The sequence below is a fragment of the Struthio camelus genome, chromosome 3 (assembly GCF_040807025.1).
Source record: "Struthio camelus isolate bStrCam1 chromosome 3, bStrCam1.hap1, whole genome shotgun sequence".
In the NCBI taxonomy this organism is placed as follows: domain Eukaryota; kingdom Metazoa; phylum Chordata; class Aves; order Struthioniformes; family Struthionidae; genus Struthio; species Struthio camelus.
In genome coordinates this window covers 57,963,046-57,990,631 of record NC_090944.1, presented here as the reverse complement: position 1 = coordinate 57,990,631, position 27,586 = coordinate 57,963,046, and the positions used below count along the sequence as shown (strand labels likewise).

The following is a 27,586-nucleotide window of genomic DNA, read 5'->3' as shown; positions in this document are numbered from 1 at the left end:
TTGGCATTTCCTGAAATATGGCCATTCCCTCTGGGCCACTCCTACCAGTCACCTGTGTGAGAACTCTGGAGTATTGCATTTATTTAGCACCCAGCAAAAGGGTGCAGGCCCCAACATTACTACGGTTCTGGGTATTAAGTGCCGCACAGATTTAAAAAAGATATAACAAAACAGGAGATGCAGCACCAGGGGTTCAGTTTAAAGTTACTGAAATGTTACATTGCTTGACTCCTCAAACGCAGTCCATGACTGTGCTTGTTTTTAATTGTGGGGTTTCCTAATGTGCAGGTATTCTGCCTGCTTGGTATGTAAGGTCCACCAAAGCTTGGGCAGCCATACATATGTAAAATGACTGCACTGCCTGAGACTTCCTGCAGTGTTTTACTTTGTGCTTTCACGTCACTTTCTGCGTGCTAATCTTTTAGGGAAACGCTGCTTTAATGCCTGTTTGTACCTGTCACCCTGTGTTAGGCTTGCTAGTCACTTTATGTGACAAATACAATGAAGGGAAAAAATTCCCAGCAGAGTAGGGTAGTCCTGCTTTTATTCCTCCGTTAATTTACCATTATGGAAAAGGCTTTTATCAATTATTAGGAGTGTTGATTTTCATCTTGTGTTCCCTTGCCGTTCTGTAGCTTTGATTTTCCACAGTCTATAAAGGTGATTTAGTAAGGTAATCCGCTTGTATCAGATATATTTCCTCATCATTTAGTTTTCTAGTATAATTTTTACAGCCATAAGCTCAGTAATAATTACTTCTGATTTCTTGATATTATCTAAAATATGCACAATATAGCAGTATTTTAATCAAGTCCTGTCTACCTTGGTTAATTTTATGACAGTGAGAATTCCTGTAGAGGACTTGTTGCCTTAACTTTTAGAACTCTTTTCCCTAGTAATTGTTTAAAATTCCACAGAGACTAGCTGGTTTTCAAGCAGAAAAACAAAGAATAATTAACACTGTGGTTAATTTTACAAAGCATATGTATAGCTATACTATATCTGTGAATATGAGGATTTTGTAGTATTTTAACCAGTGTGCAAACACAGTGAGAGTCACAGTTTCTTTCCTGAAGGTATTACGCTCTAAGGCTCGTACTCAAGTGTTACCAGGATTGAATCACAGGGAAGACGAGTACAATCTAAAAGCAAAATTCTGCTTGGACAATTAATTCATCTTGTTCAATTACCCAAGTACATAGTATCTAGATTGCTACCTTTGTTGTGGTTCTGCCTCTTTCGATGCCTGGGAAAAAAAAAAAAAAAGAAACTGTAAAGCCTAGCAGATTTAATCTACTTCAACACATAAATTTTCTCACGTGCACAATCCTTTCGAAATAGTAGAGGTAACTCGAACAGATGATGTTGCCTTCAGATTTGCAGGGTCAGGGTGTAAAATAAATTATACAAGACCAAATGCTGTTCAGCCATATAGGTAGCCTGTATTAACTGAAAGAATGTACCAGAAGCTACTGTTTTTCACCTGCTGAATTTTCTTTACCGTTCAGTACTCCATCACAGTGCCTAATCCAGTATGCTTTTAATAATGCATGTACACTAAGTTGACAAACTTGCTCTCCGTTTTAGGTATTATATATCACTGTGATCTAACCAAAGAGGAACTGGAGCCAAGAGTTTTCCGGGAGGTGACCGTGAAAGGATTTGATCCTTCAGTTTACCAGACGATTCAGGTAATAAATATGAATCTTTGTCTTATATAGTCATTTACACAAGAGGTTAACAAAACTGCACTTGGCTAAGGGTGAGACTTTCTTGAATTGCTCCTGAGTTGAGGTCCTGAGTGGGGAGCGTAAAGCTCTGAAGGAATTCTACCAAGTTTTGTTAAGAGAGAGATTGGGAGATACCACTGCATGTAACCAGGCAGGCTCAATCCTCTGTCGTCTTTTGAGACTTTGCGACTGCGTTCTGTAATTTTTCCCCATGCTGTATTCTTTGCCTTTACTGGTTTAACATCAAGCTGCTGCTTTTCCATATGGTAATGTATTTATTCCATCAGAGCAACTTACCGTGGCTCCACTAGGCGATTGTGTAGTAGGGCAAGACTGAAAAGGCAATGGAGAAATAGAGAATATTTGCAGTAGCCGCTCTCTTTCCCGGCACTTCCACACTGTTCCAGGGCCGCAGTGGGAAGCGGTAAAAATAAATAAAACCCACTCTGCTCCTACCACTCCCCAGTAAAAATAGCAGATTTTTTGCCATGAATTTGCACTGTGGATCTCTGCTGCTAAGAACTCGAGAAGAAATTGGGAAGAAAGAAGGAAATGCATCTGTACATCCATAGCTGGCATCAGATATCAAACTGTGAAACACCCTAATAACCATGATCATTTGGAAGAAAAGTAGGAAAATATCTAGTGCTATGAATAAAAAAAATCATATTCATTCATGCTGTAAAATTTCCTGTTCGGTCTACCTTTCGAAGAACTGTCGTAATATATAACGTTTGTTACTGCATCAGTGTGATTACACAGAGCACCTCACTTTGATTTCCATTAGAGCAAGTGTAAGCAACATTCCTAATGTAAAATCCCATGGGGGAGGGATTGTACATATCTGAGAGCTTTTAATATTAGTTGTTTAAACCATTTTGGACAGGACACTGGATCCTCAGCGCAAGCCACTTCATTCTGTTGATCTGCTACTATTCTGTTTGTGCCCTGTCTACAACAGGGTAGTGTAGGGACAAGGTTCCTGGGACACTGGTGCCGTACCTAATAAATAGTAGTTTTGCACTGCGTTAATGTTCTGATGTAATTGTTTCCTAAGTTCTAATGATTGATTGGAGACTCCATGAATAAAGAATTAAAAGACACAAATATGTTTCCTACGTGGCATGGTTTCATGAAAAACAGGTCTTGTCAAATACACTTGCTACCTCTTTCTCAGGAGTCTAGAGGATAAAGTCTTTACTGGTAAAGTGCTCAGAGTCAGCAAAGATTGTCAGGTAACAAAGTAACAAGGAGAATAGGTTACTAAGTTATAGCTGTTGGTTAAGTGGTTCCATTATGAGAATCTGCCATTCAGTGTAACTGAGTGTTGGAAGGATGCATCCCGCTTACATGTCTACAATCAGGTAGTTTGTGTCAGCTGGTCATTCAGAGCTCCCTTTACAATCCCTGGAAGGCCGTAAGCCAAATCTACATTAACAGCAGTGTGACGTGAAATAGCTTGTGCTGAGGATCCAGTGTCCGCTTTTGAGAGTTTAACTTTGGACGAGCTCTAGCTTGGTCCTGTAGACTGAATTTCCATTAGCAGGTGGAGTGCTTTTGGTGCACTCCTGGAGTGCATATGGTACTTCAAGTCTCATCCAAAAGCAATCCCGCCTACACGCTCCGAAATCTCTGCTATGTGAGCCAAAGCATGAGAAGCGAGAGTGGTTAGGTGACTGACTTCAAAAGCACACTTTTGTTTGGAACTGAGATGCTAGTGTAAGTGCTCCTATTCTAAAGGCTCAGACTGGTATCTCAGATAGTAGCTTGGAAACCCCTCTGTGCTAGTATGAGAGGTGAAATAGGAGGTGTCTGTTTCTCACCTATAAATGAAGACTTAGACACCTAAGTTTAAGGCTTATAAAATTAGATGCAATTAGTCCTATTAGAACAGTGAAAGCTGTGGATGAGATGGAGAAATCTCTATTGGAAACAAGCCCAGGAGAATAAAAGGATCTTTGTAGACAACTGGTTTGACACAATCACCAATATTGTGGCTAAAAGGATTATGCAAAATATACATAAGAAGTAGTAAGTGATTTTGCCACTTAACAAAGCTTTAGTAGGCCCCTCATAGGATACGGTGCCCTGGTCTGTTAAAGAAGGTATGGAACTTTGAAAGAGAGTTAATAGAAGTTTGTTGAAATAATTAGGGATCTGAAAAATCAGCCGTCACATTGTGAGACTAAACATATTTAGTCTCTCCAATTTATAGAAGACAAATTTGAGGGTGGTTTGATTATTTTAAATGTAGGATTTTGCATCCCTAGAATATATACCCTGGTACAGAGGATTTTTTTTTTTCTATAGACAAAGGTATAAACAAGATCTAGTGCATAGAAACGGAACTTAAGTAAGCATAGCCTTGAAACAAGGTGAAATTATGTAGCAGAAATGATAATTAGGCACGGTGACACCATGGCATGGAGTCTTTAAAAGGAGGGTTGGGTTTTTTCTTAATCTCTTATTTTAAATTTAGCATCTGGCACATACACGGGACATAGGTTCTGTAAAAGCAAAAAGAAGGTACTATCTCTGTGCACAAGGCTATTGTAAACAGCCCCATCTGTTTATCACTGCATCTCTAGACAGTAAGAGGAATTATGTAGGGCACAGTTTGCTGTAAATGTTCTCAGAGACAGTGTGTTGTTGCTACCTCGCTCAAATTTATTGCAGGGACTTCCCTAGAATAACTTTAGGGGATAGTGGGGTGAAAAAGAGAAAGCGTTCTTTTTATGAAAGAACATAATACAATGATTATAATGCTGCCGTCAAGTTCAGCGGGATAGTAATGGAACACAAGTACACCTGTAATTAAAAAGGGGTTAGAATTACCTCTGTAATTAGAAGGGGTTGCCATAAGTTATAAACAATATATTTTCCTAGTAGATCGCATATTTTATGAAAGAAATGTCTGGAGAATGAAAATCTTTCTTTACATTTAAATCTGTTACATGCTAGATTAGTGCAAAATAGAATAGTAATACAAATAATTTCAAGGAGGAAGCACGCTATGCTATGCCCATGGAAACATCCATTCCCCTGAATCACTGGCAGAGCTTCACCACTAGGTTATAGTGGAGTGGAAATCAATATAACTGTTTTATGGCTTTCCCCTTATTCTCTCCTGCTCCGTGCCAGCTTTAGGGAAATGAGACCTGTGTAGCTACCCTGTGGCCTAAATTCACAAAGAGCACTCTGGGATTGCCACCCATTCGGTTTTCCCTTGGACCATCTGAAAACTGAGAGTCTTTGCCCATTGCTTTTATCACATACTCTCTCTGTGTGGTGTCCTCTTGGAAATTCGTTTCCCGTATCATTTAGGTCCATTGAGCAGTTTCCATCGAGCTGTGAAAGAGGCTATTTGTAAAAGCTAGGCCTGGGACTGCCTCGTCACCTTTGTAGTAACCCAGCCTGCTGGGTTAACCCAGCCTACTGCTTTGTAGTAGCCCCAGTCCTCACTGCCATTTGTGGGGTCCCATGGGGACAAAGGCTGATGCTTCTGCTAAAGCTAATCTTGCCCTGCAAGGGAAAGGGAGATGTCAGCTCATCAGAGCAATTTGTGCATGTCTGTCAGCCTAGATGATAGCCTTGCATAGCCGTTTCAAAACTTAGATAACCATTCAAGCAATCATAAAAGAAACTCGGCATTAAGAGCACAAGAAGATGATTGAGGACAGGCAAAGACTGCTAACTATGGGAGGATAAATAACACTGTGCAATTTATTTCATGATTTTAATTTCCATCAGAATTGCTAGATGGCAAGGAGAAATCTTGTTGCCTCTGTTCTGATCAATACCCTTAATGAAAGGCACAGCCCCCGTCCCTTGCCAGGGTTCTTCCTTTGTTCTCATATAGTTGAAGAAATATACGTTAAGCCTAGTGATTATCTGAGCCTTGCCTGAATAGCACATGTGAAACTTTAATGAGTTGTTATTCTCTAGCAGTCTTTGAACATAACTGAGAGGACTTGAACTGAAGTATAAGGTGTCATGTGTATGGGGAGCCTAAGTAGTGACAATTGGAAAATGCCACGGTGCCTGTCTTTTGTTCTTTTGGATCCACTTTAAAGCATTCCGGAGACTCCTTGCAGCGCAAATATGGACCGGTGATAACGTTTACTGCAGTATGTGAATTTATGGCCGAGCAGCTGCTTTGTAGTACCTGAGGGTGTGTTCTTACCCTTTGGTAACCCAAAGTAAGAACAAAAAGCCAACCCACTCTCCATTGAAGGGTGAGCTGTTTCAAAGTACCAGACCTTTACACCGGGGTAAGAGCATGCCCGTAGGTTGTTGGCTTTGACTACCTGACACACTGCAAGTTCACAGCCTAACTTACTGTGCAGTGGCTTGTGCCTATGCCCTTACCTTAAAAAACTATCAATGTGACCTTCATGAAAAATCAAGTCTGTTTAAAATGCTTGCCACACGTCAAGAATTTATCCTGGCTACTTCAGCTGAATGGTATATTAAAGAGTGTTAATAACTTCTCTCTGCAAAATGCTTTCTGAGATTTGATTTTGTTCCTCTGCACACTTTCTTCCTTTACAGTGGCAGACTTTATCAGAAAGTAGCCTAAATCCGTGACTTTTTTTTTTTTTTTTACAGAAAAACATATTTCTGCAAGAAACTATAAACAAAGCTTTCCATAAGCTGCTTACTGCAGAAATAACTACTGCTTTAAATAAAAAGTCTTAATTTTATCTTTACAACCTTGCCAGCTAAGCTCTTACATGCCTCTCCATATTTACACCTCACAGTGGCACTTAATCACAGATAAGCAGACTTCTGTCCTGGCTCAGGATTCACCTACTTTTGTGCTGGTATGCAGGATTGTAAGTGTTGAATTTGCAACAGTTAAAATGTTGTTTGGCTCCTTTTGCCATTCTTTGAATACCTTCCAGTACTGTCTTTAAAATAGTTTGAGATGAACAAAAATAGATGTAGCTATTGGCAGATGAACTTTGGGTTAGGTCTTGCAAAAGAACTGTGCAATTCATGCCACAAATTAGTTTGATTTAAAAGGAGTTGCTGGTTTAGATACAGTTGCAGAGATGAAAGAAGGATGAGTGTTAAAAAAGATGCTCATTTTCTTGTTGCTGGCCTGAATTGCCTCCCCTTTCTTTTGCAAAAATTCTTTTTATAGGGGAAGTGATTTTCATAAGTAATTTATTATTTTATTGTTCAGCCTTTCACCCCCCATCCTCAACCTCTTACAGCACTGGTGTCAAATTATGAGTCATTAATAAGGGCAAATTAGCCTACAGTCATTCTGATCCCTAACAGAACTTTTACATCATAGAGTTTGGCACAATTGTTAATCTGTGTTTCAGGAAAATAGAACACTGAGAGAAAATGAGTCAAGCTTGAGGTTGATTGGCAGAGCTGTGGGAGAAACTTGTGCACAGCACCTGCCCACACTATTCCTGGATCTTGCGATTGCTATTAATGTGTCATTTAATGAGCATGAAATTAATTCACTCGTTAAAATAAAATGAAGGGCAGCATGGAAAATCGCTGTCCTGTGAAAGTTATAGTAAGTCAGACCTGCCTAGCAAAACAAGAACGGACATTATCACTGTTTATGCAGTGTGGATATATGTATTGTTTCTTTCCCTTAACTAAATCTATGTGAGTAAGTTAGTGGAGTTTGGAGAGAATTTCAGTACCTCATTTATGTCTGTTAAGAAAAAAACATTCTCAGTAACAGAGAGGAAAGGCTTATACTTTTACATTTATTCTGTTCAGAGTCAATTCTTTCCTTTTTTTCAGGGAGATAAGTTGTTTGGCGTCCTTGTATTCCCCCTCCTGACAATCCAGAACAGTCAAAAGGGAGTTGAGTTTTACAGAGCTGAACTTTCTTGCTGCGTTGATCTCACAGGATAGGAGGGCTAGAATTAATACGTGGGTGAAACAAGTTGCTTGTTGATGTTTGTTTCTGTTTTCTTCCTGTTATTTCTGTGTGGTGTTGTATTGCAGTGAGGAAGAAAATTAAGATATACTGGGGAGAGGGGGACGAATATGAAGAAATGTATCAATTCTAGTGCTTGTGCCAGTGTGGCAGACACTTCCAGGGGAAATCAAGCCTTTAGTTTCCATCACAACTTCCAGGGAGAACACCAAAGTCTTCACATCTGATCACTGGCAGTATTTTGGCAGTGATGTTGTTCTTGGCACCAAGAGACAGTTGTAATCTAGAGGACATCAACAAAATCACATCAACAACTGTGGCGCTCTTGGCTTTATGCCTGTGTGAATTTAGCTTCTTACACTCCTAACACGATTGCTGCAAATACCACTTTAGTCCGCCATTACCTTTTCTAATTTTCTTAGTCATCATGGATTCACCAAAGGGAAATCATGCTTAACCAACCTGATAGCCTTCTCTGATGGAATGACTGGCTGGGTAGATGAGGGGAGAGCAGTGGATGTTGTCTTTCTGGACCTCAGCAAGGCTTTTGACACTGTCTCCCATCACATCCTCCTAGGTAAGCTCAGGAAGTGTGGGTTGGATGAGTGGACGGTGAGGTGGCTTGAGAACTGGCTGGATGGCCGAGCTCAGAGGGTTGTGGTGAATGGCGCAGAGTCAAGTTGGAGGCCTGTGTCTAGTGGTGTCCCCCAGGGGTCAGTCCTGGGTCCAGTCTTGTTCAATGTATTCCTCAGTGACCTGGAGGAAGGGACGAATTTGCTGATGATCCTAAACTGGGAGGAGTGGCTGACACACCAGAAGACTGTGCTGCCATTCAGAGGGACCTGGACAGGCTGGAGAGGTGGGCGGAGAGGAACCTCCTGAAGTTCAACAAAGGCAAGTGCAGAGTCCTGCACTTAGGCAGGAATAACCCCATGCAGCAGTCCAGGCTGGGGGTTGACCTGCTGGAAAGTAGCTCTGCCGAGAAGGACCTGGGAGTCGTGGTGGACAACAAGTTAAGCATGAGGCAGCAATGTGCCCTTGTGGCCAAGAAGGCCAATGGTATGCTGGGGTGCATGAGGGAGAGTGTTGCCAGCAGGTGGAGGGAGGTGATCCTGCCCCTCTGCTCAGCCCTGGGGAGGCCTCACCTGCAGTACTGTGTGCAGTGCTGGGCTCCCCAGTACAAGAGAGACATGACTCTACTGGAGAGAGTCCAGCAGAGGGCTACAAAGATGATGAGGGGACTGGAGCACCTCTCCTATAAAGAAAGACTGCAAGAGCTGGGCCTGTTCAGCCTGGAGAAGAGAAGCCTGAGGGGGAATCTGATCAATGTGTATAAGTATCTGAAGAGAGGGTGTCAAGAGGATGGGGCCAGCCTCTTCTCCGTGGTGCCCAGCAATAGGATGAGAGGCAACAGGTACAAACTGAGCATGAGGAAAAACTTCTTTCCTGTGAGGGTGACAGAGCACTGGCACAGGTTGTGCAGAGAAGTAGTGGAGTCTCCTTCCCTGGAGATATTCAAAACCCGTCTGGATGCGCTCCTGGGAAATATGCTCTAGAAGACCCTGGCTGAGCCGAGGAGCTGGACTAGATGATCTCCAGAGGTCCCTTCCAACCTCAACCATTCTGTGATTCTGTGATTGTGGATCAGTGAAAAAATTCTACGTACTAATGGGGTCCTCTAGCTTTAAGACTCTCTATTTCTTTAAAACAATAGATTGTGTTTTGGAAATGATACATATTTACAGCCACAATATGCTCCATTTTAAGGGGGAAGTTGTATGAAGGACTGTATGTCTAGAAGAGCATCTGTGAACAAATGAAGAGTTCGCCACAATAACCTGACGTGCTCTTGTACTGTGAAATCCTTATTCCTACGCAGAGTAGTAGCAGTTGACTCTAGCCTTTTTAATTTTAAGCAGCCCTGTATAATGTACTTCAAATAATTCAAAGCAGTAATTTTGACAGACATGATACTGCCCAAATGTCTGGAATAGGAGCCAGATCTCTGTATTCCAGGTAAGAGGATGAAGTGATAGAGTGTTGCATTGCTTTCTTTACTGATCCAGTTCAAATCCTATTTTAAGGTCTAAATGTCTGGGGTCACTGTTGTTTTATCCCCTTCTTACGTACCACTGAGGGTCGCTGCACAGTTTAGGATGTTGGGAGCTTTTGTCCAGCAGAACACTGAACAATGGGAATGTGGTGTGGGATGGAGAAGCAGAGAACAGCTTTTAGGAAGAATTAACACAATACTGGAGCCCACAATGTCTGGTACTAATCTTAAAATGCTAATCTCTCTGTTCAACTGGATCATCGTACAGGCTTAGAGATTCACTATTCCAGTATTTTAATAGATTGTTTCTTTTTCTGTGACATATGCAGGGAGTTGAAGAACTTACTCAAATGCTACAGAGAGTCTGTAGAACCTTCATACTCAAGACGGTATAAAAACGTTCATTTATTTTAAGTCTGCCGGAGAAATGATTGCTAGTAGTTGAACTAAAACCCATATATTCTTATGCCTGCTCCTTGTAACTTTTATCTGAGCTAGCAGTGGTTTGTTTTCCCTTCCTCTAATGAATAGAGATGCTAGTTGGTATACTCGATCCCGAGCTGCATTCTGTGCTCCATTTCTTTCTTAGAATTTCTTTAAAACACAAGTTGAAATAACATGAATTAGAACAGAGCTGTAACCACTGATCCCAGTGTAGAGAATGCTTTTGTATACATAGGAGTTTATACCACAAGAGCTTGTGCAATTGTAATGGAAACTTAAAAGATTGTTTTACAGCCTTATAGGTCTTAAATGATTGCATCATTACTGGTGAATCAAAATAATTTTGATTTTTACAATAAATAAATTTTAAATAGATTTTCCTCTCAGGAGAGAAGATAAAAGATTTCATTCATTCAGACATTTTAAATGAACATGTGTGTTTAAACCTTCAAGAGTCTCAGTAGGTAGATTCTTTGCTGCTACAGACAGATTAGAATGAAAATGTTAGTTTTTTATCCTCTTTCTAAAATCACTGAAGATATTTCCCTGCCCTTATTTTCTCCATCTTTCATATTCACTGATGTGATTGATCTCACCTCCAGTAAATAACCATGAACACATTACTATTTTAATTAACTCACTCACAGAATAAGTAAAAATATAATGATTCTTAGTGGGAACATTCTCTCAACTTTTATTCTGCCTTTTGTCTAAGCCTATCAGTGTTATTTCTCAAAGGCAGTGAGTATTATTAACTTCGTTTTACAGGAGGAGAAACGTTCAGATTTTGATTAGTCCATGGTGACATATTGATGAAGCATTACATTTGGAATATATTTTAATCGAGTTGACTGTTTTAGTAACAGTGTTTTGCTGCTCCTCTTTTTGCTGATCCTAAGGGTTGAGTCTTCACAAGTGGTCTGAAAAATGTTTATCAAGCCAGTTAAAGTCTTTTACACAGGTAGCAGTTGATGAAACTTTACATCAATTAAAAGCCACCCCTCACCAATTTCTCTAGTAGTACTAAGTGCTGATAAAACACTTATCTTTTGATCCGTGTTTGATTTGTGTATTTTGTGTAGTGCAGATTGAACCATCACGTTTCGTAAGTGATAGAAAATCAAACGTAGGATGCTTCCACAAAAAACCCTGCTCCGTAACTTCTGTGTGGTTGTTGAGTTCTTGCTCAGGCAAAGCAGCTATAAAAATTGGAAAATGTAAATTCTTCCTAAAATGTCACCAGACTAAGGACTACATGAAAGTCCTGTGCTGAAAGAAAGAAGTGATAACTACCACTTTTCTTCTCCCTGTCCCTTTGTTGAGTCTAAATGTCAAACTTTGCATGCATGCGCACGGTATTCAGAGCAGGAGTAGAGCAGGAGCACTTTTCTGTAAGCGTGGAAATTTTTCTGTCCATCCTGTCCACTCATTACTTTGCCTTGTTGAGCCTACCCATGAGGATCTTAAATTGGGATGAAAATGCTGTATTGAGGACACATCTCTCTGGGACCTCATCTCATCATCTCACTGGTGTTACCCACACAGCTGGCAAGAGATCACTAGATGATTGCAGTCCTCACTCACCACTGATGTAGGCCAGCATTCAAACCTTTGATCTGACAGGAAGATACACTGGGAGGTTTATATTTCAGAGCTACAGGCTCTGTGCCCCTAAACACGTGCAAGTTAGCAACTAGTTAATGTGGTCATGTACTAGGCTTGACGTACAATTGGTACAAAGAGATTTGAGGTGGTACAGCAGGCTACAGAGAGGAAAACAGAAGTAGTTGCTTCTTTACTTACGTGTGTTGTCACAGCACTTTGGAGTCATAGCCATGCATCACATTCAGCAGTGTGCAGAACGCTGTGCAAACGCAGACCATAGCAGGGCCCATACCCACCACAGCTTCAAAGCAGGACAGAGCAGTAAAGTCTGTGTTTAGAAGTTTAATACTAGTAACTATGCATTAATTGCATCCAAGAATCAAAACAAAGTATAATTAGTAATATTTATAACCAATGAAAAATGCAAATAAACTTCTAATATATATATCACAGCAGCCTAATAAACTTCTACTTGCTGACCTGAACCAAGGTCAAAACAGCCTGGTTGATTAGGATTTTTTTTGTTTGTTCATTAGCATTCATCATCGTAGTGGAAAACAGACAAGTGGAGTTTGGAGTGGTGAATATTAATGGCACACAGCAGTTTCAAATGTTATGGAGATCTTAAGCAGACTCACTTCAGACTTGGTGCAACTAAGTCTTTTGTAATCCGGGTACCTCTGCAAAGTAAAAAGTCACTTCCTGACTACGGCTCGGAGCAGGCTTTGCGTTTTAAGCAGTGATAGCATATGTTGTTAAGTGAAGTGGTGACTCTTGCTTTTCTTGTGAACACGGTTACCTTAAAAAAGGATCTGTATTAGGCAAGATGGTCATATAATAGATACAAGTGGTTCAGTTTGTACTGAGAGAAAACAATTTTTGGTAAATAGAAATGAGAGGTTTTTGGAGAACCTCTCAGAGGGTTTTATCTTTTTTTTTTTTTTTTTTGGCAGATACCAAAATGGCATAATCAAACCTCTTAATAATATGTTGTTGTTTCTAGAGACTTTCAACAATGTAATCTCCATTTATACCAAATGCAGCAGAAATTTGTGCTTAATAACAGGTAAGGCAGAGTTAAAAGGCTTTTTACTCAATAGCTTTTTATATAGACAGTTTTTTTTCCCTCATGTTGTCGTTCACTAGTCAAAAGATAGGACAAATTAAATATAAAATGGTTCAATAAGCTTCCAGAGATTCAATTGTCAGCTTGCGTATGTGGAACACTCATATGAGTGGGTTTGTTCAGGAAACTTCTCTCTTACCTGCCCTCAATAATAGAGGAACACCAGAAATAGCAAACTTTTTTTAATGACAAAATCTTGGCACGTTTTACAAGAATGTTTTGTTTGTTTCAAAGAAAAGGAAGGAAGGCAGCAGTTCACTTTTTACCCAGAAACAGTTCAGTCACTAATTAGATGATTTTTTCCTTTGGGGATTTGTCTGCCTATGATCCAGTACAAATTCATCAGTGGACAATTTTATTAAGGATAATGTAGTTTGCATCTTCATTTAGCAGCTGATTTGATTTTATCAGCACTGCCCAGAGGTACTGATAGAATATCATCTTTCCATATATTAACTATTTCTGCCCTGTCCTTAATACATCTCACAGGAAATTTATGGGACAAGGGAAGCCTACCAGAAGTAACATTAATATTCCTAACAGCCAGTTTTTCAACTGTTTAGAAGAATAGTATCAAGAAAAAGATGATTTCCTTAGTAATGGCTTGTTGTTCTTGCAGATGGTTGGGGGGGGAATAATAGATAAATTCTTCCTAACAAGGATTGCTTGCTTTTCAGCCAGTTTATCAACTGCTTTCAAAAGTAATAGTGCACTCTGATCATTGCTAATGACTGAAAATAGGCCAGATCCAGAAAATCTTTTGCCAGCAGGAACATCCTTGCCACTTCCCTCCGCTTATTAGTTTCTTAAACCTTTAGAACTCACAGAAGTTGATTTGAAGGTAGACTTTTAGATGATTGGACACTTGAGTGTTATTAGTAGTATTCGTCATCTTTTTGATTCATTTAAAAGTTTTTGAGTTTTACCGTGTTGTTTACGTATTGCCCAAGGAAGAAATGATTGCTGTAAGCTGTGCATAATCTTATGGCTCTAAAGTATGGCATTCTTCTTTTTTCTTCATTTTTTTCTCAGCTCTGTTCCAACAGTATTACAGGAGCACATCAGCATACTTCTTAGTGTTCCTGTTATGAAGTACTTCAAAGTCTTGTTATGTCATCCGTCTGGGAATGAGACCATAAAGGGACATTTTTGCTTGGTTGTATTATACTAGCTTTGATGTAATTTTTTTTTCCCCAAAGCATTGTTACAGTAGGGTCACAAAAAGTCATTCTCATCATTCTTTTCTACTTCCTGCTACTCGCTGTGCAATTTTTCTTCATCATCTAATGAGCACCGCAAATCTGAAAACAATAGACAAGCCCGAAGTACTATCTCCACAGCAAGAGGTGGTCACGAAGAGACAACTGTTGAAATCAATAGTGTCTGATCCTTGGAATTATTTTCTTCTAATCTAGCACCCCAGCCATTTTTTAGGTCTTTAGTTTATCCTTTGTCATTCTGCAGGGGTTTTGTTGGTTGATTGCTTAATTGTTTTTTCTTTCTTTTTTTTTTTTTAAATCACGTAGGGGTACAAGTCGGGAGCTTTAAGTTCAAGCTCAAATCTCAGAAGTTGTTTGTCACTACTATGACCATTGAGTGAGAGGCCTCAAGTGAAAATGTTTCACATGCCTTTAAGTGACCTATTTTTTCAGTAAGCTCATCAGGATAAAGATTCACAGGATAAGCAGTCTTGATCAGATTTTGAAACACACATTGTCCAGTGCAGGTGATTCCTGTTTCTTTTCAAACCGAAGAGTAGAGATGAAGAATATCACCTTTTTTTTCAATACTGCACTAGCCACGTGCAGAATTTTTGTAAGTGTTTAGTGATCTATGGTGCCTTTGTTCCTGGGTAGCCAACCTGACATGTATGAACAGGGTATGATTTCTAGTGTAGAAAGGACACTGCCTTTCTGAAATTGTCCAGCTATTGAAAGTCGTAAATCAAGGTTCTTGGCAATGTAAGTGGAATCTGTGGGTCCTGCTGGAGCCTTGACACAAGCTGGGTGGTTTGCTAATCATCAGTGTCATGATTGAATTTGTTCTGTGAAAGAATTTTTGGATGCAGGTTTACAAGTGAATTTTGAACACCTTGCACAATTTAGATAACCTCTGCATTAGGGAGCAAAACCAGCAGAGGAGTGGGTCATCGTTTTGATTTCAGGGCAGGTTAAAGCATTGCAGTGGGGCTATACTGAGATAACCAAGCAAGTTCTGATCAGGATAGCTTAGGTTTCAAAAGCAACGAAGCCGAATTAGCTGGTCACTCTGTGTGAGTGCATATATCTGTTTCTCAGCATGTCCAATATATGTGTGGATCTGCCACAGCATAAAACCATGAATAAGAACAGTTACTGTGGAGTAGCTTGCATAATGTAAGTTCTCGTCCTTGCTTACCCCATGGTAAGTTGCTTCTGTGCCTTTATTCTCATAGTGAGTATCATTACAACTTGAATTGACTTTCAACAAGGTAAAAATTGGTGTTTTCTGTTTTATTATGCCTTCACGATGTTACAGTGAGTGTCTCCTGTCAGAACAGTTTCCTCAGTGAAGTAAAGCCTAATTTAATGAAGAATATTGCACTAGCGAGCTCTTACTTATGTATTTATAATGGTATGCTACTTCCATTGAGACATTCTTTTCGTTATCTCATGCTATATTACTTCATATTAATATATTTCTTGAATACATAAGCACAGAGGCAATTCGAGGGAGACCTTAACTACCTGGGCCCCTTTTGACCTATTTTTGGGTGAGTACCCTGTATATTTAACCTGAAGTAACAACATGAAAAGGTAAATTAGATCTCTCCAATATGTATCTGCATGCTGTGCACTCAGTTTGAGATTAAACGATGAGAGAAAAGCAATAGCTCTGTGTGACAGGTGCTAACTGTTCTGCTGAAGGAGGCTCTGAGATCATGAGGAAGGATGCAGAGAATGAACATTTAGAGAGGTGCAAACACGTCTGTCCAGTTGTGAAAGTGAAATGCAGGTGACTGGTTGGATCCGTTTTACCACCAAGGCTTTATGTAAAGGGATTGCAGCCTTTTGATTAGTGAAGGAAATAGTGTGATTCAAAAATAATTTTTACCTTACCATCCATGCGGGATTTCTGAACTTTTTGGCTGTGTCCTTCTCTTACCTTTCCCCCCTTTCCTTCCACTGCTCTGTGAGAGCCTTCCCAGCAGTCATTTGCAGCTAGGCAGCTGAACTTACTAACGAGGGATTTCTTCTAAAAGACCATCTCCTGGCACTTTGCCTCTGTCAGCGTGAGGCTGCTTTCGTCCCAGTAGGTGGGCAGTGAAACAATTTCTTCTAAAAGGTTTCACGATTATTTTCATAATGCTTTTGCAGTCGTCTGTGGTGGGTGTTCTTCCTCGGTTTTACCTGTGCAAATTTTTACTTTGGCCCCTGTCCAGTTCCGTATTAAGCAAGCTTTACAACCAGCACAGGATTGCTTTGAAACTAATTTAAGAAGCTTAAAGAACGTATATAAGGATTCCCCTCTGAAGAAAGAAAACCTCAGATCCCATGGAGCTGCTGTATAGTAGTAATAGTTCTCTGTTGCTTGTTTTGACTTCTGGTCCGTTGTGCATATGTGAATACAAAAATGGGTAGTTAGCAAGGGCTTCTCTTATACCTGGCCCTTGTCTGGGTGCCAGAACAGTCCGTTGGGCCACTGGCTTGTGGTGTCATTTTATGCTTGGGTCCGTGCTACTGCCACAATAGATAAGAAGCTTCTCCTGTGATGCTGTATAGTCGCCTTATATAGTCTTTAGCCCCAGATCAGTGTCTTTGTGATGTTTGGGGCGATGGGGGTTGAATGGAACGGGGCCAGACTGCATCCAGGGCAGCGCGGGGGAGGAGTCTTGGCCCTGTGGGAATCAATGAGATGTCTGTCTTGACATCTCAACTGAGCAGAGAATTTTTCCCTGCCTGCCAACGCTGAGGTTTTCAGACTTGCCAGTGTGAAGGTAGGCTCTTTGGGGCTTGCCTTTCTGAAGTGCTGAGTGGCAGCTATTAGGATCTGTCAGTGGGAGGTGTTGCTATATAGCATTGTTCAGCCTCAGGCACCATTTATCTCTGTACCTAATTACAGATTTGAACACCCTGATGCCATGATCCAGATATGAAAACTTTCTCCAGGGACTGCTGACTTATGTTTACTTTTTCAGTCGTCTTTCTAGTATAGTTATGTAGAATTTTTCAACTTGTGAGCCTTTAACAAAGCATTGGGTACGTAACTGGGAAAATGTAAGTGACGTGGCATAATTTACTACAAATTCCGTATGCTTTTCTTCCCCAAACTTCAAAACATAAAAGTTGATAACATGTCTGATGAAAAATCTTCACAAGGGAAATGTTTTATGTGAACTGGATGCATAAGATGTAGTTCCAGGAAGAAAAAACGTATTCACGTAAGTGAATATGGCTTGTTTTTGCCAGTGCATTCATTCTAGGACCTAGTTCCAGAGGCTACTAAATGCTTTTTTCGGTAGTTACAAGAATTGAAGGTATTCAGACATTCCCTTTGGTCCGCTGTAACACAGCTGTGCTTCTTCACTCGTACCTGTGTGCTAAGACTGAACATAATACTGTATTTCTTTAGCACTACGTATAACCGGGTGGTGGCTGCTGAGTGGAATGACAGGAGGTTTGTGAGACGGGAGACATTCTTACCTAGAAGCAGAAAACAACTGCTAGATTTCACAAGACTGCCACATCCTGTGTTTGTTTCAAATGAAAAGGGGTTTACCTCAGTAGAAATGTAGTAGAAAACACTGGACAAAACTCATTTTAAAGGCATCGTCTTGGTATTATTAGATTTAAATTAATGAACGCACATTTTTTAATAAGGATTATTCAGTCATGATTTACGTTCCTTTTTTCTTGTACTCGGTAAAATTCTTTGGCATTTAGCACAGCTGGTGTCAGTCTGATGACAAGTGTGACTTACCTGGTTTTGATCAAGCACACAAAGCCATGGAAAAAATAGATATCTCTGGTATGTAGCAACTGATCTTGAAAGAGAGGTTGTAAGAGACATTTTTAGAATCAGGAGTGGCTTTCTAAGGTAATTGTCCTACTGTAACTTAGAGGGTGTTTTCAAGTTCCAGAAATCAATGTTTCTTTTCATGTGTAAAATTTGTATATTACCTGCAGGAATTAATTCTTTCTGAAAAGCCAAACTAATCACTTTTAAATTGGATTTTAATTCCCTTTTCCATTAATGAGAGAGTCAGAAAAACTCTAAAAGGTTTCTAGACATTCAAATATTGTTCACAGCTTTAAAATGTACATTGGATAAGTTTAGATAGGATTATTTTTTATTCTGCATTGTATAGCGACATTTTAAAACCCGTGTTGAATCTTACCTTTATAACATTAATTTTAAATCTGTACAGGCTTGGGGTGGGGTTTTTGCTTTGGAGTTTTGGGGGTATTTTTTGTTTTGTTTTTTGAATTTTTTGGTAAAAATATTCGTGGTTTCGGGTATACCTGCTTCCAACTCTCTCCCTCTCTCCCTGAATAATTGTAGTTACTTTTATCTTTCAATCTCTCCATTGTGTAAACAGACAAAACATTTTGAAACGGAGAAAAAATGAAACTGAATACTCACAAATTACTGACAGAATTTAAAAAAAATTGAAATCTGTGATTGTTCCGGTAGTTTTAAGTATTTTTAGCTATATGGTGCAATATGAGTATTCAAGCAGATTCATTTTATTTCTTTATTTATTATGATGATTGTATATCTTCCTTTATTGTTAAAATATACTGATTTCATGTTTACTCACAGGAGAAGTGCATAGTGGATGACAGTCAAATTTGTTTTTAGTTCCATGTGTCAGTCTCAGTGTCTGGCTGTATTATTTCTATTTACAAGTGAAAGAAAAACTCTATCTTCAGCCTCTTTTTCAAAGCCTTTTAGCTTTTCAAAAGCTAAAATACTCAAAGTCTTCCCTCCTGCCTACGTGTGGAGGAGAGGACACTTCTCGTCATTGCAGGAACAGAAGTGGGTGAACTTAAAGCCTTTTTGACTTAAGGTTTGTATCTACAACACTGGCCGATTGTTCTCCTGTTCCTTAAGTGAAGGTTCATGTAAAAATTCTGCATATTTCAAAGCAAGCAATAGTTAGAAAAAAAAAAAGACCTCCACAGGAATGAATGTACAGAAATTTATTCTCTGCTGAGTCCCTAAGCAAAATTACAAATCATATCACTCAGCCATTAACTGCATTTACTTGTAGAGCTTACTCTATAAACTATCTTAGAAGTAAACTTCCAGTGTTTTTTGAGGTGAAAATTGGTTGTAATATATTGTTATTGCTTTGAATTGACAAGATTTGTATAAAAAATATATAAATAAAGATACAAAAAAATGTATGCAGTGAAGAACAACAATACCTAAGATGTTGTTTATATAGCTTATATAGCTTAATCTTAATGTAGTTTGTAGTCATGAGTAATTGTGCAAACAGCGTTCCTGGGTCATGTAAAGAAGGGAGGTTATAAATTTATCCTTCAGTTTCCAGCATCTGAATTTAGACCGATTCTTTTTGGCACTGAGATCCCTCTGCTATGTGACAGATAGGGACAGTAGTGTGAGCCGAAATTACACTTCAGCCATTTCAGGGTTGCTGTAGTGCTCCAACAGTACTGCTATACTGCTCCTGGAATAGCACAGAGGGTTGCATGTAGTAAGAGTACCCTAATAACCGTGCAGCAGTGCTGGCACATTTCTAGAGACTGAAAATATTTTTAGCATTTCCCTCCTCCCTCTCGTGTTAGTTATATAGAGTTTCATCATGCATATGATATTGTGTCTGAAGCATTGTCCTCAGTCCTTCTGCGCCCAGAATCAGTTTGTTAGTTTGCCCTCTTATATGTGCTAATGGCTGTAGTTGCTCTGAGGGTCTTTATTTGAAAGTGTGTGAGCAGTGAGTAATATAATGGGGCTAGTACAAGTGAATCACTTCTAGCTGTGATAAAGCAGAAAACGGTAGTACCCTTTTATGAGCATTTACTCCTGTAAAAGCCGTCAGCTTCTAAAATTAGGCCTGAAATACCATCACGGGAAATTCTTCCCTTTAGGGCTTGCCCTTTTCAGTTACGTTAATCTTTCAGATAGAAGCACTTCCCTTTATTGGTTACATGAATAAACCATTGGACTTACTTCAGAGATAGCGCCTAATTTAAAGGTGAGATTGAATCAGTTGTTGAAATTAGTCTATTTGGAGAAGCTTAAATAGCTTCACATATCTTGATGTCTCAATGAATTGGTTTCCCCCCCCCCTTCCATTTTTTTATTTTGGAGGGAAGGAAATCATTATTTTAGCAAAGAAAGGAGGAGCGAAAACTTTTAAATCACAAATGGCAGCGTCACCTTTACGTGCGCCTTTTCTTTGTTGCATTTTCATGTAATGGAAGGTTATTTAATTGTAACTGATGATGATAGAAGCCCTACTGAAATCGGTTTTCAGAGTTGTTTAAAAAAAAAAAAAAAAAGCCCCTTGGTTAGAAAGAGGCAGAAAAATTGGAGGCATCCTTTAATCATCAGGAAATGACTGGCCAAGGCCAACAGCAGTAACTTAATGGAAACGTAGGAGGGCCAGGTGCTCACTTTGTGTAAATTGCCAGCAACAGCTGGAGGTGACTGATAACGTTTTAGAGTGGAATCTCTCATCGCTAGCCCCAACAGTTTTCTTGTCTCTCAGATATGTTATTTGGAGTGTTTAACTGAATGAAGTACTACATGGGAAATTCTTCTCTAGAGCTTGCCCTTTCCAAGTTACCAACTGGATATTTATATTATATTATATTATAATTATATATACAATCTTATATATAGCACAGTATATAATTATACGTTATATCATTGTGTATTACAATGCATATTATATTATGTATTATGTAATAATTCTGTATTTTAAAATATATAATAATATAACATTATATATTATATGGTTAAGAGGAAAATCTTTTATGCTCTGCTGTAAAGAGTTCTGATGAGCGCTTTGTGCGTTGTGGCAAAGGTGGAAACACTGATTTCATCTGTGCGAAAATTACTTAAGGCTCTTATTTTGAAGTTTTACGAGTTGCATCTGATGGGGACTGAAATATTGAATTTTATCTGGAATATGCCTGCACATTCTGATGAAGCCTCCTGAAGCTTTATGGGTTTATTTGAAATATTTCCTTGGCTATCATTAAAGTAAAATTCAGTGTGTTCTTTTTTTTTTTTTTTAACATGCCATGTGGTTTTCTGTATTTCATGTTGCAGGCAATGCTCAGAATAAATGTGTTGCAGAGGATCATATTGCTGTTGGAGTTCATTAGTTGTAAAAATAGATCCTGTTGATCTTGTGTGCTTTATAAAACATGATGGGTCTCGGTTTCCTTTAAAAGCACAGGGGTTGTAAACATGCAACAAAATGATAAAAATCCTGTTCTTCTGTTACTTCTGCTTTGTTCTGTTTAGACTAGAAGCTGTAAATAACAATGCTAAAAACAAAGCAATGAAAAATAGTGAGCCAGAACTTTGGGACAAGCAGTTAACTGCATTCACACCCACATGAAGTTTAGTTTGCATGTCAAAATAAGACACCCTGAATCCTAAATTAGAATGTGCACCTAGATACGTGCATCGAAACAAGAAGATAAGTGTATTAAGTTCTGTTAGGCAATTCCAGTTTAGGTGTTTTTCACCCGTTGGTCAACCTGAACATATATTTGATTATTGACTTATCACTTAATGATAATTACGCTGTGCCAGAGTTGAAGATGAACAGAGAGGCGAGCTGTGGCTCAGAAGGGAGCACAGGAGGTGAGGCTGGCAGACACCCTTGTGCGGGGCAGCCCTGTCCTCCACTCCCACCCTCTGGGCCCAGCCTCTGCTGCAGCCTCAGAGAGCAGGTACGCATCAAGGGCTCTTTTCCACCACACAGGGCCCTTGCAAAATCTGAGTGGATGAGCTCCTCCTGCCCTTTCCCCATGCCCTCGGGCAGCGAGGGAAGGAGCAGGGAGGGCTGCTGCGCTGCGGAGCATTTGGGCGTACTTACCCCATCTGCTGTACAGCACTTCCCAGCACCCGCGCAAGCCCTCCCATCGTACCGTAGTGGTTTTACCCCACTCCTGCAGCCTGTGGCTGCCCACCCAGGTCTTCTGTAATGCCCTTCCTGTGTCCTGACCCGTCCTTCTGAGAGCAAAGGGTGCTCAGAAGCCCAAGTAGGTAATTAAATGCCAATTGCTTTTGCTGACTGCCCTGGAGGCAAAATTGAAGGGTTTGAACTTGCCCCCCTTGGGATGTGCCTGTTGCTTATGTGCAGAGGTCAGGCACAGGCAGAGGGTGTGCAGACAGTGCAGAAACTGCAGCTTGGCAGACCTGCACTAACTTTTAATCAGCGTCCTTGGTATGGCTAGCACCGCTGAAAGATCCCGTGGAGTTTGTGGCAGGCTGCTGAGCAAATCTTTACCCTGCTCCTCACAAAAGTTGTTCTGCTTAAGCTCACCTCTTTGCTGCCATGGTGATGCTGGTAATGGTACGGAGGTATTAGGTGCCTTAGGTATATCTGCATCAGCCGCAGTCACTGCAAGGTAAACACACCCTAGATTTTGGTTAACTTAAGCGATTAAGTTAAGGCCTAACTAGAGAGTCAGTTCTACGAGCAGATGTAAATGCCTTTTCTGGAATAGCATAGCTGGGCTTGCTGATCATCTGGTTTATTGTCTGTGCGCTGTTTGAAATTCTTAAGCACTTTTGTTGGGTACAGTCTTGCTTTTGTGAATCGCTGATGTGTATGCCAGTGTTCAGTAGTCCCATTCCTTTTCACTGTTTTCACTAGGCATAATGATAAACAGTGTCTTAAGCTATTCCGAGTTCATTCTTTTGACTTGAACTTGGTGTGTGGCAGTGACTGTAGATAAAGGTTATTAATGCAAATGTATTAATACAAAAGGTATGATACTGTGACTTTTAAAATATTTTAGGCCTCCTAGTTTTGATTAAATTCATGTGTTTACAAGTGAAAAGACTGCTGCATCGACTGCACGAAAAGAATTCCCCATGATTTCAGCGGTACAAGAGCAAGCCTTTAGAGTTTTATATACTTGTTTGGAAGTCACATTGCCTACTCTTATCAATGTAACCCTTAGTGAGGTCTCCCTGAAACAGGACCTGACCATGATTTTATTTCCTCTCTGTTGACTACCGCTCTAGTATCTGAAATTTTGAATGTTGAAAAACTAGAAATTTTTCTAGATTAACATTTTAGATTAGAAATATGTTTTATTTCTGCTCATTCTCCTTCCCTGCTCAGGCTTTGTTGCTTTCATGTCTGATTGACCATGGGGTTTTTAAGTTTTCATAATACCATTTTTTTTCTTCCAGAGTATTGCATTGTTTTTGTAGCATTTTTTTAAATCTTGTATGTAGAATTGATGGATATGTTGTATAAAAATGTTACAGTCCTACCCTTCCTGTTGTCTCATTTTGACATTTTTTTTCTAGAGATGTCGAGCAACAGAGCAGATTATGTCCGTTCTCTAACCTGGCTTGGCCTAATATAAAATGATAGAGAGAGGCTGTAGCAATCAGTGCTCAGACTGCTCAGGCGGTTGTACCCGTTGTATAGCATAGAAGCGATCACCTCTTATTCTTGTTTACAGCAGTAACAGAGAGTTGCAGCAATAATGTTTCAGATTACTTCTCTTGTCTTAGGTTTTCTACCCTAGCAAAGATGGTACTAAGATCCCAATGTTTATTATTCACAAGAAAGGAATTAAATTGGATGGTTCTCATCCTGCCTTCTTGTATGGATATGGAGGCTTCAACATCTCGATTACACCAAGCTACAGGTAAGCAGAGTAACTTAATACCTTCTTCTGAAACATCCAGTGTTAACTGCTGTTACAGACAGGAGCGGGTAGGCTATGCGTCTGGCAGAGTAATGCAGTTGAGATCTCTTAGAAATAAGATGAGGTCCATAAGGACTGTACATCAGGGTTTAGGCATCTTTTATCTGCTTTATTAGTTCTGAATTCAAGGGACTTTCCTGGGGTCACAGAAGAGGTCTGTGTCAGAGAAGGGAATGTAAACCTTGCTCTCCTGAGGCACAGCGAGCACCCCAGCCTTTGGATTACAGCTGAACCTCTTCCTGCTTTGTCAGTGAGCTCAGCAGAGAAGCTTATAGCCCTATTACGTTAAACAGGTATTTAAACCCTCTGCTAAACTGATAACATAGGAGGTTTGCTTTTTACTGAGTTATACAATTACCTATGTCTAAACATTAAAAATAATTTAAATATTTGCTTTTATATGAATAATTAAAATTTAGCTATGTTTTAATACTATACTTTTGAGGAGATTAAGTCAGAAGCAAAATCATACTGTGTTCCTATATAATCAGTAAAGAGGGAAGATGAGATTGTCTTGAAGTGTGTATGATATGGGCTCTGTATATACAAAGCAATGTATTGTAAACCGGAAATGCTGTGTGCAAAACAGCATTTGTAGTCCTCAAAAACCATAAACTTTATTGAATAGATCATCTCTTAAAAGCAAAGGCTTATTTCCTCAGCAATGGAATTTATATAGACTTAACCAAAAGTTGCACTGATTGTCTTAGAGCTTTAATATATAGCAAATACTCCTAGGCAAGATGGGAAGACAGAAATACAAAGCACAGAATGGAGAGGAGTTCTTCAAATAGTATAGAAGAGCAGCTCACCAGCACAAAAATAATCTATTATTAAACCAGTCAATTAAGTATGCACGCTATCAGTCTTGCTTTCGAGTCAGCACATTTCAAGAAATCCTTTGTAGCACTTGCTCTTCCAGGGCACTGTGATTATATTTCTAAGTAGCGTTTACAGTATACGGTCCTCTGTAGCAAATACCTTGTCTAATAATGGACCTCCCTTCCTGCATCCTAATGATTATTTGAAAGGTTTTCATCTGCCTTATAAAGCTACATTTTTAATTTCCTGTGGTTTTTGTGAGACACGATTATATAGCCAGAATGGTTTTTAAATTCCTTTTTAGATTAGGCTCAAGCACTGATTTATTACAGTTTATTGTCGATGCTGAAAACTGTGATAAAACACACTATTTTTTCTTTTTCAAAGTACGTATCATTTATCCATTGATTTAGGATAAAATTTCACATACTGCAGGGAGGATACAAGGGCTGGCTGCTGGCAAAAAGAGGAAAAAGGTGTCTCATGATCCTTCCTTCCACTTCCCTTCCACTGGCCTTAATGCTTGCTGGAACCTTTGCTATGCTGATTTAAGTCACAAAAATGGCAGAAAAATATCCCAGCAAAAAGGACAGCGTGGCTTCCTGCCATTTTGTCAAGTCAAAAATTGACCCTCACAGGAATCCAACAAGCATGAGAGCCAATACAAACAGCAGGAAAGTGCAGCTGATAGTCTGCAAAAAGAAAGATGGGAGGAGGAAGCAGTAAGCTATGCAAGTGGTTTCTTGAAACCGTAAAATACGGGTCGTAAAATAAGAGCGTGAGTCTCTAACAGTCCCTTAAAAGTAAATACACAGAGAACTACCAGTCACCTGCAGATCAAAATGCAGTGTCCCACTGGCAACATAAATAACACATAGATTGACTGGACCTCCCTTCTCGTTCTCTCTCTGTGATATCCCTTCTCAGCCCTTCTGCCCAAGCCAAAGCCTTGGAATCTATCTTTGTGGTTAATATACTCGAAGATTTGTATACTTGGGTAGGAAATGTATTCCAAAAGTAGGCAGGCAAGGTCGAGGAAGGGAAATTGTAACAGAGCGGTTATCCAGAAAGGCAGAACTCCCAGCTCCCCTGTTACCTACAATAGGCCGGAGATTCAGGAGGTGTTCGACTGGGTCCCTGTGGAGTACACACTGCAATGCTCCGCAAGTAGTTCCCAGGTCCAAGTGCTGCTGCAGTCAAACACCACGATTCTTTCATTGTCTGTAGACGCACAGGCACAAGGGCTGGAAAGGAGCCACAGGATGGTCAAAGCTGGGACCTGACACACAGTTCACCTGATCCTGAGCTGAGACATAGTTACTGAAGTGCAACGGAGCAGTCCAGTAGCCTGCTCATCTTTAAATAAACAAAAGCAATCCCAGCCCTCACACTCTTTCTCGGTAAATAGTCCTGATTTTTATTTGAACTTACAGCTCTTGTAACTTTTCACAAGGCATTCTACTTCTCCTTTCCGGTGATTCTGTATTTCCTCAAGTCAGTAAAATGTTCCCTGGCTCATATTTTGTACCCATTAATATGAGCCGGTTCACTGGCTTGGGAAGCATATTTCTGCTTAATTCAGAAACTAATGTTGCTTTTTATTTATTTGCTAACACAGAAAATAAAATCTTTTTTTCCCTGAATGTGTTAGAAACAAATCAACAGTTAGGACAATCCAGAAATAACTACAAGGTGAATGATAGCCTCGAGTCATTAAGGCAGTTACCGTAGTGCTTTATTTTTGCATGCAAGCATACCTCTTTTTATGTGTTCCTCTGGACCGAATAGCTTATTTGATAGTGTTTTTAGTATAGTGCACACTAGAGCCCTATCAGTAATTATCCAGCCTGCACAGTGAGTGCAAGCTAAAACTGATGGAATTCACACCCATGGTTTGGCAGGGCTTCTGTGGAAACACTACTGAAAATGCACCAGTAACGCCTCAGATTCTGTTAATTACCCTGCGGGAACCAACATGTTTCTCTTTATTGTTCTGTGTGTGCCTCTGTAGGTACCACAGAAATAATTTCTAATGCACCCTGAAATACAGCTGATTGTGAAACAGACTGTGAAATCATATTTTACTGCTACAGAGACAGATTCCACCAAGTCCTTAAGCAAGGATGTGGGGCAGGAAAGACTGTAAGCCCACAGAAAGGTCAGGCAAAATAGCAGCCACTGGTGCAGAGTGGAAGATCACTGTTGTCTGTTACTCTGTTACCGCTGCATCCTGCTCCACAAGAACCAAGAAAGCAACCAAGGTCAGTGACTCAAGTATTTTTTGCCACCACCGATGCGCTAACCAACATCTCTTCCCAAGAGGAAAGCTACAGCCGTTAGCTGTAATATTTGACAGCAGATCAGTAATTTGGGGGAAAAATTGTGCTCCCTGAAGCACAGCTCCTCATACTGCTCTAAAATGCGACAAACAACACCTGTTTTCTTTGTTCCTGATTTGTGCGTTATGCTCCTTAAGAAAAGGGTGAAAAGGTCAGGAAAGAGTTCTCCAGGGAAGGAGTTATCTTCCCCTCCCCACACTGGCTCCTTCCTGACCCTGTTGCCCTTTTCTTTACTCTTTTTCTTCGTCCTGCTCTCAGGAGAGAAGGAAAAACAGGGCAGATGAGAAAAAGCAGCAGTAGAGACTTTTGGGAGGAGCAGGGAACTGGACTTTCCCGTACATAACAAGGCGTTTCCTGGGCATTTGAGGGAAGCGGGCAGTTTGCTGTGACTTAGCCACGAAGTTGACTTGAAATTAAACCTGGAAGCAAGAACCCTTCTGGAAGAACACAGTAGGCAGTAGCGGAGTTGTGTATGAACCTTGCATTTTTTGCTGTCTGATCACTTGGAATTTTCACTTTTTAAAAGTTAATGAGTCCAGATTGTGTTCTGATAAAACCTGGCCCTTTGGATTTAAAAAACACTTTGGGGGAGCTCACGGTAAGTTTTTGGCAGATTCACCTCAAAACATCGATCTGA

At 39.9% G+C, this 27,586-nt stretch overlaps 1 protein-coding gene across 1 annotated transcript in view; it reads left to right on the top strand.

The window, feature by feature from the left end:
- Positions 1 to 27,586, top strand: part of PREP (prolyl endopeptidase) — a 115,077-nt gene that overhangs the window by 73,583 nt on the left and 13,908 nt on the right. The window contains exons 10-11 of the mRNA XM_068937916.1: positions 1,588 to 1,691; positions 23,592 to 23,728. Of these exons, the coding sequence (XP_068794017.1) occupies positions 1,588 to 1,691; positions 23,592 to 23,728 (241 nt within the window). The remainder of the gene's footprint in view (positions 1 to 1,587; positions 1,692 to 23,591; positions 23,729 to 27,586) is intronic.